At 33.3% G+C, this 13,403-nt stretch overlaps 1 protein-coding gene across 1 annotated transcript; it reads right to left on the bottom strand.

The window, feature by feature from the left end:
• Nucleotides 1–6,407: 6,407 nt before the first annotated feature.
• On the bottom strand, nt 6,408–7,694 carry LOC139854333 (putative F-box protein At1g32420). The gene has a single exon (XM_071843641.1). The coding sequence runs from the start codon at nt 7,692–7,694 to the stop codon at nt 6,408–6,410; it is 1,287 nt and encodes a 428-aa protein (XP_071699742.1).
• Nucleotides 7,695–13,403: the final 5,709 nt, after the last annotated feature.

Consider the following 13,403-nt stretch of genomic DNA (forward strand, 5'->3'; position numbering starts at 1 on the left):
CAGAGCCCCCGTCGTTGAGTCCTAACTGGTTCTGAATAGCAACACCGTCGTTGAGTCTTTACCGGTTCTGAATAGCGACACCTATCCAAGCATTATATATATTCATAATCTCAGTATACGTTTAGCACACAAATCCTTCATTATATCAATCGTCCATTTACTTATCCAAAAAGATAAAGTTAGGCATATGTCATCATCAAAAGTTAGGCACATCAATTTACTCATACATGAATTCATATGTAACAATCTTATTCAACGTTCAAAGCAAACTATAATCGGATCCTCACGATCTAGATTAAATTAAACATAATATAATTCCGCACAAAGTTGAAACGTCGTTTTGACCCTGATACCAGATTTTTTCACTCTTTTCAGAAAAACTACAATTAAAAAATGAAGCATTAAATATTACTTTTCAAGAAACGGCACCCTCAAAATCATTCAACAAACCTCAAGAAGAAACAGATGCTCAAGTTCTAAAATTTTTAAAATGATATAGTCAAGATTCGTATGTAGATAAAAGAGGCAATATATGGGCAGTGCATGCAGAATCAAACAATGGATTCAAATTCTGGGCAAATTACGGAACACAACATAAAGTCGACGATCCAACTCCAACTCTAACAGGATGGATATCAGAAGATGAACAAACAGCAAAAAAATTACCAAAAGAATGGAAAGATTTCACGGATTCAGAAAGAGGCATTTAAATCTCCAACTCTTGTCATTTTCAGCGTGGGAGGGATGTAGTCTAAAGATAACAACGAATATATTAGTGGATCCCAGTGGACCTCATCAATAATGTAACATTATGTAACGTGTCCTTGTAATTATTGTATGTAAATACGTGTGTTTAATGTACTGGCCATGTGAGCCATAGGAACCAATAATGTAAGATAACGTGTATGATTTATGTTTAAAGTTAAATAAGTGCGCGGGCCACAGTAATAATGTAAACGATCAATAATGTAATCGATCGTAGTGCGTGGGTCCCAGAACTTCTGTAAATAGTATTATGGCTCGCCTATAAAAGGAAGCCTCGGTTGTCATTTGTAATCAGGTTAAGTTTGATAATAAACCTCACTGGTTTCTTTCTGTTGAGTCTTTTAGATTCTGAATAGTAGAGCCCCCGTCGTTGAGTCCTAACCGATTCTGAATAGCGACACCGTCGTTGAGTCTTAACTGATTCTGAATAGCGACACCTATCTAAGCATTATATATATTCATAATCTCAGTATACGTTTAGCACACAAATCCTTCATTATATCAATCGTCCATTTACTTATCCAAAAGGATAAATTTAGGCATATGTCATCATCAAAAGTTAGGCACATCAATTTACTCATACATGAATTCATATGTAACAATCTTATTCATCGTTTAAAGCAAACTATAATCGGATCCTCACGATCTAGATTAAATTAAACATAATATAATTCCGCACAAAGTTGAAACGTCGTTTTGACCCTGGTATCAGAGCTAGCAGCACGATTCAAGAAAAGCAGTTGCACCTTCAGAATTCTGCATCAAAAGCAATCAAGAAAAAACACTCAGGTATACTTACAAACTTATTCTTAAATAACAAAATGACTAAAACTCAAGAGGAAGTATCTAATGAAATAATAGAAGGTATTACCACTATTAATGATATCGAAGATGAATCTGGTTTCATGGCTGATATCATGATAAACAGAAAAGCAATAAGATAAACAAATTTTACATTATCTGAAAAACATAACTTTGATAATAATAGAAAAATTAAAGATATTTTCTCAAGAAAAAATATTACTTATTTTGGAAAAATGATTGAAGAAGAACCTGTACCTATTGAGCAAACAAAAGGAGATATATTAATTCCTATAATCAATAGAAAACAAATAAGCGATAGAATTAAACAAATGAATGAAAAAAATAGAACTAAAATAGCTTATGTACACATAACAACCATACAAATTATATTCAAAAGTACCTTCATGGGATGCAATACACCTATTGAATTAGAATTAAGAGACGATAGAATAATTGATAAACATGAAAGTATAATAGCAAAAGGAAAAGGAAATTTAGCTGAAGGAAAAATTAAGTTCGATGTAAACATTCAATTAGGTTTAAGTCTGAAAGATAAAGATCTAAACAAAATCATTACAATAAGATATGAATTATTAAGAAGAAATTTTATGTATAAAGGAAATCACCCTTTTACGGTTACATATCAAATTAATTATGCATTAACAAATTCTCATCACAGTATTACTTTTAAAACTGATGATAGAATAAATATAGATAAACTTTTTGAACCTCTATTAAGCCTAGAAACACCAAAAGTATTTACTATCCAAAGATATATCGAAAAAGGGAAATCAACTTTAGAATTACCATCTGTTTGGATACCACGTATAGAAAAACCAATTTCCATTACAACAGGTGAAACATCTAGTGAAAATAATGAAATAAAAGATTTAAAACAAATGATACGAACTCTAAGTCAACGAATTTAATGAATAAACTTGGTAGTATAGTTTTTAGTAAATTCAGAAACATAACTCCTAAAATAATATATAGTGAAACACTAGAATTAGAATTAGAATTAGAATTAGAAGTAATTAACCACGAACATAAAACTTATCAACTAGAATATATAAAGGCTGAAAATTACGATAAAAATAAACTCGAAATATTATATTCTAAAATATCTGAAAAAATTAAAAAAGATGAAGAATTATCCATAGTTGATAATTATAACAACGAAGCAAGAAAAAGATTTCAGAAGAAAATATGGAACCAACAAATAAAATTAGACTTAAAAAATCATGAGTTCTAAAAGACAAATTAGTTGTTCATCAAAAAATTCAGTACTAAATTCCATTATAAAAAATTATTGGGAAATAATTTCTAGAATGTATAAAAATATTGAAGAAATCGAAAAAACCTTAATTAAAGAAAAATCATATCCATATTACAGACAGATAGAAAAAATTAAAGATCTAGAAACACGGATTCTTTTTTATAAACGAGCTATTAAATCTCTACATATAATGATTAAAGACCATTCATCCACGTTGTCATATTCAACTTGTTAAAAATTCATGGATTTATCAAATATTAAAATTGGAAAAGAAGGAATCACATCCAACAAACCATTTATACCATTTAATCAAACACTTTTCGAAATACCAAAAAATTTACCCGATGAATCAATTTACAAGATTGATGTAGAAAATATTTTAGAAAAACCTATATGAGAAAAAGTAGAAATATTAAACTCCACATTAAATAATATTATAGAAATTCTAAGTTTTCTAGCATTAAGACAACTTCCAGAAATAAAAGAACAATTTTAGAAAATATAAACAAAATAAAAATAGTAAAACAAGACACTAATCATGAACATGCCAGCACAAGTGCTATAAAATATGAAGATACAGAAGAATTTTATGCAGATCAAGAAGAATCGAGTTCAAGAAAAAGGCATAAAATAGTACCACCTCTTCGCATAACATAATAAAAATGTTTTACCATGGATTCTAAAATTCAAATGAATAATTTTTCAAATAAACTTTGGAAGAATCTTATAAATGAAAGCTAGGAAAGAATTTCACAATCAACTAAAAATATTGAAGAATATGAAAAATATCTTGAAGAAGAAAAAGACGCTGAAGGCATAGAACTTTTATCATCTATTATTAGCATACACAAATAATTAGTAAACAGCTCTTTAAAAAATATTGAAGAAATTTCAGCAAAGCTAGTAATCTGTTAAGCACACATTGCTTTGGGCAAACATTCTATGCAAAATCTATCTTCAAGTAATATTCATTATGAATTATAAGCTCGATGAAGACAAGATCATATTCATGAAAACAACTCTTTTGAGTATATGAAAAGCAAACAACTCTTACGAGTACATGAAATAGCTTTTTAAAGTAAAAAGCACCAAAAGCATACACAATATTTTTACAGGTATTTCAACAATGGAAGCAGTCATCAAGCAGATTCAACACCAATTACAACAAAAAAGAGAACAGATTCAAACACAACAACGACAACTATCAATTTTTCAGAGGGAGGAGGAGAAATTACTATAAACCTTAAACATTTTAACCCAACAAAAATCAGTCAAAAAAGAAACCCTGGAAAAAATCAAGGAAGAATCACCTTCGTTAACAACACCCTCATCATCCACATCAACACAAACACCAAATTCACAAACACCACATAAACCAACTATCATTAACTTAGAAGAACCAGAAACACCAAAAAAACAAAGCTGGTATGAAATGACTGAAGAAGAAGAACAATCTCAACAAACCTCATATCCAGAAGAACCAAAGAAAAAATGGTATGTCATTTTTGACGGACCATCCAAAGGAATATACAACAACTGGGCAACAGCAAATTAGTTTATATTAGGCAGAAGCGTAACACATAAAAGTTACAAAACTCTAGAAGCAGCAAAGGTAGCATTCAATGAAGCATATAAAACAATAGCAACTCAACCAGCCAATGAAGCAAAACGTTTAGGATCGGGAATGGTTAATCTCAACCATTATTTTTTATGGTCATACAGCAAGTCTAAATGCCATGAATAGGATGAAAAATATTCTCTCTACAACAGAAAAAGAAGATAAGAAGAAACCATCCACACACAGTTTTCAAAGGTTATGGGATAACCTTGTGAATTACAACCAAAATTACGCAACAATGATGTTCTATCCCAAAAATAGAAAAACTGGCCCTAAAGCAGTTTTCTTACCAGAAGCATCACCATTAACAATATCAGAATATTTCGTCCATGGATTAATTAATACCTTATATATCGATGGAAGAACACTTCATGAAATCAAGGAACTCCCTCAAAGAATGCAAGAAGCAATAACCAGATACAGAGACAATTTTGCAAAAGAAAGAGAAATATTTCTTAGAATGCATTCAAGCTACCCAATATTTAACGAAGACCAATAGTTACTTGTCCCATCATTTACAATAACATATCTCGGAGTAAGCAATGGTAATTATCCAACAAGAGACAAAGCATTAAAAATAACTCCAACAATCGATCATCTGGTGTCATCACTAGCAGGAGTTTATTTCGGATCCTCAAAAATAGGAAATGGCCAAGAACAGCAAGAAAATATGAGAATCAATTACGTTCACAAAAATGTCTTAATCTACTCAAGCACTATTGAAAAAATTGATACAAAAGGTCTCAATCTAATCAACAATTTTGAAGAACCCTTTGAAGCATTCACAGGACAACTTTCTGCTCTTCCAAAAGATATAAAAAGGCATTTATGTAAATAGATATCTAGGGCACCAAGGCACAGTTGCGAATACTGTCAAGAAGAAGACACATTCCTAGCATCATAATTTCCAACATTTGTCTTTTTTCAGCGTGGGAGGGATGTAGACTAAAGATAACAACGAATATATAAGTGGACCCCAGTGGACCTCATCAATAATGTAACATTATGTAACGTGTCCTTGTAATAATTGTATGTAAATACGTGTGTTTAATGTACTGGCCATGTGGGCTATAGGAACCAATAATGTAAGATAACGTGTATGGTTTATGTTTAAAGTTAAATAAGTGCGCGGGCCACAGCAATAATGTAAACGATCAATAATGTAATCGATCGTAGTGCGTGGGTCCCAGAGCATCTGTAAATAGTATTATGGCTCGCCTATAAAAGGAAGCCTCGGTTGTCATTTGTAATCAGGTTAAGTTTGATAATAAACCACACTGGTTTCTTTCTGTTGAGTCTTTTAGATTCTGAATAGCAGAGCCCCCGTCGTTGAGTCCTAACCGATTCTGAATAGCGACACCGTCGTTGAGTCTTAACCGATTCTGAATAGCGACACCTATCTAAGCATTATATATATTTATAATCTCAGTATACGTTTAGCACACAAATCCTTCATTATATCAATCGTCCATTTACTTATCCAAAAGGATAAAGTTAGGCATATGTCATTATCAAAAGTTAGGCACATCAATTTACTCATACATGAATTCATATGTAACAATCTTATTCAACGTTCAAAGCAAACTATAATCGGATCCTCACGATCTAGATTAAATTAAACATAATATAATTCCGCACAAAGTTGGAACGTCGTTTTGACCCTGGTGGTGGGTGATGGTTGTGGTGTGTGGTGGTGGTTGTGGGTGATGGTGGGTTGTGTGTGATGGTGGGTGGTGGTGGGTGGTGGTTGGTGGTGGTGGTGGTGATAGTTGGTGGTTAGTGGTGGGTGGTGGTGGTAGGTTATGGTGGTGGGTGGTGGTGGTGGGTGGTGGTGGTGGTGGTGGTTGGTAGTGGTGGTGGGTAGTAGTGGTGGGGGTGGGTTATGGGTGATGGTGGTGGTGAGGGGTGGTGGTGGGTGGTGGTGGTTGGTGGTGGTGGTGGTTGTTACAGTCGAATATCTGTTGTAGCTGAATAACCCCGATAAATAAAGTTGGCCTCATGCAAAACGCCCTGTTTTAAGCAGTAAATGTACAAGTGTTTTCGACAACCATCTGTTATTAATAAGTCTCCTGCATGCTTGTTCCAGTATCCTATAACCTTTATAAACTTATCAAGACGAAGAGGCGGTTTTTTATCCAACCGGCAATGGAGGACCCAACATTTTGTTTTGTGATTCAATAACCACACCTCTATGGAGGACGTGTGCCTCATGCTGATATCATCATACACAACTCCAACTTGACCATCTAGATCAACCAAATGCTCCGTACATCTATGAATACGTGTATTATAAGGAGGATCTATCAACCCAAATTCCTCTTTCGTCATGTCAAAACATATTACTTTCCTTAGAGCATCAAACGGCCAATATTTAAGTGAAATACTAACCAACCAGTGCAAACATCCATTAGCAAATACAACTTCACCACTTATCGGATACGCTGGAACTGCAGGTATCTCCTGCCATGATGATGATGATGATGATGATGATGAGTTAGCGGTGCCACCCAATACAACATCATGTACCATGGTGCATAAATCCTCCTTCACCACATCATCATGACGATGATATGACCTAATCTTATTTTGTTGATTTCGAAGCACAACACATACCATTTTGTAAGTATTGGTAGAAGTATCATAACCAAGCCCACATGACTCGCGTTCTTCAAACGCTAATGTATTACATGACCAAATTTTAATGGGTGGCAGCTTATAACATACTTTCTTTAAAGGATTGATCACAAGTAAAACGGTGGTGCCATCATCAACGTTGTCAGGGTGGTGATCTTGTGATGAAAATATCAGACCCTTGCAGGAACCTAGAATTATTTCTCCTTCTACTAAATATCTACAACCCCAGTCTTTACAGACAAACTCCATATACGGTGGTGTTCGTGGATTCTTTTTTGTTGTGATCACCACCTCTTCATGACTAGTTGCACCAGATTTTTCTTCTTCTTGTTTAGTTACCAACATAGTGAGTGATGCAGATGCAGAAGCATACGCATACGGATATCGATCTAACTCGAACATCATGAGCATCGTGGGATCATCTTTCATAGCTCCTCGTTTGGCATTATGCATGATGATTTCAAAGTACGGATCGTTAATATACTTACACCATACCTTGCTTACACATTGAAAACGAGCCAAAGATTTTATAGGCATTCTAGACAGGATGTTGTATACGATGTCAACCGGCAACTCATCACCACCTGTAATTGTCATCGATATAGCATGGGTTGGGTTTTTTTTGTTTATTATGATGATGATAAATAGAAAACCCCCCAGAAACGCAATGTAATACAATATGTCAGAAAATTGGTTTTATTTTTTGAACAACCGAAAAAAAATTCACGAATCTATAGAATTGAATACTACAAGGGTGGTGGTGAATAAAGTAGAGGTTATAGTGACCTGAACTTTTCCATGTTTATATATATTAATTGAGATTGATATTTACATGATTAAATGTTTCCAACATGTTAAGCAATCAAACTTGTTAAGACTTGATTAATTGAAATATGTTTCATATAGACAATTGACCACCCAAGTTGACCGGTGATTCACGAACGTTAAAACTTGTAAAAACTATATGATGACATATATATGGATATATATATAGTTAACATGATACTATGATAAGTAAATATATCATTAAGTATATTAACAATGAACTACATATGTAAAAACAAGACTACTAACTTAATGATTTTTAAACGAGACATATATGTAACGATTATCGTTGTAAAGACATTTAATGTATATATATCATATTAAGATATATTCATACATGATAATATCATGATAATATAATAATTTAAAATCTCATTTGATATTATAAACATTGGGTTAACAACATTTAACAAGATCGTTAACCTAAAGGTTTCAAAACAACACTTACATGTAACGACTAACGATGACTTAACGACTCAGTTAAAATGTATATACATGTAGTGTTTTAATATGTATTTATACACTTTTGAAAGACTTCAATACACTTATCAAAATACTTTTACTTAATAAAAATGCTTACAATTACATCCTCGTTCAGTTTCATCAACAATTCTACTCGTATGCACCCGTATTCGTACTCGTACAATACACAGCTTTTAGATGTATGTACTATTGGTATATACACTCCAATGATCAGCTCTTAGCAGCCCATGTGAGTCACCTAACACATGTGGGAACCATCATTTGGCAACTAGCATGAAATATCTCATAAAATTACAAAAATATGAGTAATCATTCATGACTTATTTACATGAAAACAAAATTACAAATCCTTTATATCTAATCCATACACCAACGACCAAAAACACCTACAAACACTTTCATTCTTCAATTTTCTTCATCTAATTGATCTCTCTCAAGTTCTATCTTCAAGTTCTAAGTGTTCTTCATAAATTCTACAAGTTCTAGTTACATAAAATCAAGAATACTTTCAAGTTTGCTAGCTCACTTCCAATCTTGTAAGGTGATCATCCAACCTCAAGAAATCTTTGTTTCTTATAGTAGGTTATCATTCTAATACAAGGTAATAATCATATTCAAACTTTGGTTCAATTTCTATAACTATAACAATCTTATTTCAAGTGATGATCTTACTTGAACTTGTTTTCGTGTCATGATTCTGCTTCAAGAACTTCGAGCCATCCAAGGATCCGTTGAAGCTAGATCCATTTTTCTCTTTTCTAGTAGGTTTATCCAAGGAACTTAAGGTAGTAATGATGTTCATAACATCATTCGATTCATACATATAAAGCTATCTTATTCGAAGGTTTAAACTTGTAATCACTAGAACATAGTTTAGTTAATTCTAAACTTGTTCGCAAACAAAAGTTGATCCTTCTAACTTGACTTTTAAAATCAACTAAACACATGTTCTATATCTATATTATATGCTAACTTAATGATTTAAAACCTGGAAACACGAAAAACACCGTAAAACCGGATTTACGCCGTCGTAGTAACACCGCGGGCTGTTTTGGGTTAGTTAATTAAAAACTATGATAAACTTTGATTTAAAAGTTGTTATTCTGAGAAAATGATTTTTATTATGAACATGAAACTATATCCAAAAATTATGGTTAAACTCAAAGTGGAAGTATGTTTTCTAAAATGGTCATCTAGACGTCGTTCTTTCGACTGAAATGACTACCTTTACAAAAATGACTTGTAACTTATTTTTCCGACTATAAACCTATACTTTTTCTGTTTATATTCATAAAATAGAGTTCAATATGAAACCATAGCAATTTGATTCACTCAAAACGGATTTAAAATGAAGAAGTTATGGGTAAAACAAGATTGGATAATTTTTCTCATTTTAGCTACGTGAAAATTGGTAACAAATCTATTCCAACCATAACTTAATCAACTTGTATTGTATATTATGTAATCTTGAGATACCATAGACACGTATACAATGTTTCAACCTATCATGTCGACACATCTATATATATTTCGGAACAACCATAGACACTCTATATGTGAATGTTGGAGTTAGCTATACAGGGTTGAGGTTGATTCCAAAATATATATAGTTTGAGTTATGATCAATACTGAGATACGTATACACTGGGTCGTGGATTGATTCAAGATAATATTTATCGATTTATTTCTGTACATCTAACTGTGGACAACTAGTTGTAGGTTACTAACGAGGTCAGCTGACTTAATAAACTTACTTTGATATATATGTATATATTGTTATAGGTTCGTGAATCAACCAGTGGCCAAGTCTTACTTCCCGACGAAGTAAAAATCTGTGAAAGTGAGTTATAGTCCCACTTTTAAAATCTAATATTTTTGGGATGAGAATACATGTAGGTTTTATAAATGATTTACAAAATAGACACAAGTACGTGAAACTACATTCTATGGTTGAATTATCAAAATCGAATATGCCCCTTTTTATTAAGTCTGGTAATCTAAGAATTAGGGAACAGACAACCTAATTGACGTGAATCCTAAAGATAGATCTATTGGGCCTAACAAACCCCATCCAAAGTACCGGATGCTTTAGTACTTCGAAATTTATATCATATCCGAAGGGTGTCCCGGAATGATGGGGATATTCTTATATATTCATCTTGTTAATGTCGGTTACCAGGTGTTCACCATATGAATGATTTTTATCTCTATGTATGGGATGTGTATTGAAATATGAAATCTTGTGGTCTATTATTATGATTTGATATATATAGGTTAAACCTATAACTCACCAACATTTTTGTTGACGTTTTAAGCATGTTTATTCTCAGGTGATTATTAAGAGCTTCCGCTTTCGCATACTTAAATAAGGACGAGATTTGGAGTCCATGCTTGTATGATATTGTGTAAAAACTGCATTCAAGAAACTTATTTTGTTGTAACATATTTGTATTGTAAACCATTATGTAATGGTCGTTAGTAAACAGGATATTTTAGATTATCATTATTTGATAATCTACGTAAAGCTTTTTAAACCTTTATTGATGAAATAAAGGTTATGGTTTGTTTTAAAATGAATGCAGTCTTTAAAAAACGTCTCATATAGAGGTCAAAACCTCGCAACGAAATCAATTAATATGGAACGTTTTTAATCAATAAGAACGGGACATTTCAGTTGGTATCCGAGCGTTGGTCTTAGAGAACCAGAATTTTGCATTAGTGTGTCTTATCGAGTTTGTTAGGATGCATTAGTGAGTCTGGACTTCGACCGTGTTTACTTGAAAAATGATTGCTTAACAAATTTTGTTGGAAACTATATATTTTTAACATGTGAATATTATGTGATATATTAATCTCTTAACGCGTTTGATGTTATGTGATAGATGTCTACCTCTAGAACAAGTCCCATTGACTCACCTAATAATAATGAAGGGTCAAATGTAAATTGGAATGATTCGTGGACTGATTCACAAGTTCCCGAAGAGGAACCGGAAGAAGAGTCGGAACCGGAAGAAGAATCGGAACCGGAAGAAGAATCGGAACCGGATGAAGAAATAGAACCGGTGGGGGAAATAATAAAACGGTTAAGTAAAAGAAAATCCTAAACCAACCGACCAAGGTTAATTATGGTCAATGGTGTTTCCGCCAAGGAAGCAAAATATTGGGAGGATTACCAATTCTCCGATGAATCGGATTCCGACGAGAATTCCGATGATGTTATAGAAATTACCCCAACTGAATTTAAAAAGGCAAAAGAAAATAATAAGGGAAAGGGCATAAAAATAGAGAAATCTAATTCCAACCCCGATGAACTTTATATGTATCGTCAACCCCCGAAGTCCTTAAGTTGTAACAATGACCCGGGAACCTCTAAACCACCAGGTTTTTCTAAACCAATGTGGAAAACGACGGCTCATATTAGGGGAACATCATATATCCCTAGAAACTTGGCAAAACGAACCAAAACCGAAGAAGAAGAAACAAGCGAGTCGGAATAAGATAGTTGTATTCGTGTGGTGTAATATATGTAATATAGTGTGCTTATGCTTTATGATATATGTAAAAATTACTTGTATTAATAAGTATTTTTTTTATGAATCTAACTTTTGTCTATTTTACAGTATAAAAACACAAAATGGATAGACACCCCAATATTTTAAGAGACCTACCCGGAGACATGATTGATGAAATCTTGTCTAGAGTCGGTCAGAATTCTTTGGCACAACTATTTAAGGCGAGATCAGTTTGTAAGACATTCGAAGAACGTTCCAAGAATGCCTTGGTTTATAAAAGGCTTTCGTTCGAAAGATGGGGGATATCACATTGGGAAATCCATAAGTTACGATGTGTTTACTTTGACGCATATATTGCGGGGAACCCAAATACTATTTTACGCAACGGGTTAAGAAATTATTTTGACTCAATATATCCGAATATAGGACTTCGTGATTTAGAAAAAGCGGCTAACATGCAACATAAAGAAGCATGTTATGCTTACGGCTTAGTAATGTTCGCTTCTCTCCAAAGTGAGAACAAGAACATCAGGCTACAACTATTAAACAAAACGTTCCCACAAGTGACGGAGTCGGTAATTGGGGTAAGAAATGAGGTTTTTAGATTGTTAAGGGAATGTTGGATATTACGTAACCCTCGTCCCTTTGACGACATTACAACACGCTGTCTTATCAACGGCCATAACGGTTATGTTCCACAAGACCAAGGATGGGAAGTAGTCCTAGTAAAACTAGAATGCATGACTTGTTTCTGGACGTATGAATTACGTGTCTTTATTGCCTTTGCTAAACGACTTGTGTACTAGCTAGAATTATCTTCACAACTATCTTGTATCAAAGTTATTGTGTGCTATATTTCATGCTATATGTAAAATAAGCGGTATTGTAATTTTGTAAAATATTGTGTAAAAGTTTGAACGCGAAATATTATTATAATCAGTTTTTCATATAGAATTGTAGTAGTTGAATTGTATATTAGCTACTAAGTATGAACTTAACGGGTAGGTACTACCCGAATTTAAACTTATAAAACGCTAATATGAAGAAAAAGCTTTTATAAATGAGTTCATATTATGCTACGAAATACTATTGACTACTCTTAATATTCTGTATGATTAACTTGTTTCATTTGACTATTTGAAGGAAATGGCACCGACTACTCGACAAACCTTGAATATGAGCGAAGAGGAATTTCGTGCCTTTCTTGCTTCAAACATAGCCGCAGTACAGGCTGCACTACATACCAACAATAACCTTGGATCTAGCAGTACAGGAAATCGTGTAGGATGCACCTACAAAGAATTCACTGCCTGCAAACCTTTGGAATTTGATGGAACCGAAGGACCGATCGGATTGAAACGGTGGACCGAGAAGGTCGAATCGGTGTTTGCCATAAGTAAGTGTACTGAAGAGGACAAAGTGAAGTACGCTATGCATACTTTCACAGGTTCTGCGTTAACATGGTGGAATACCTATCTAGAGCAAG

Source organism: Rutidosis leptorrhynchoides, chromosome 1, assembly GCF_046630445.1.
Source record: "Rutidosis leptorrhynchoides isolate AG116_Rl617_1_P2 chromosome 1, CSIRO_AGI_Rlap_v1, whole genome shotgun sequence".
In the NCBI taxonomy this organism is placed as follows: domain Eukaryota; kingdom Viridiplantae; phylum Streptophyta; class Magnoliopsida; order Asterales; family Asteraceae; genus Rutidosis; species Rutidosis leptorrhynchoides.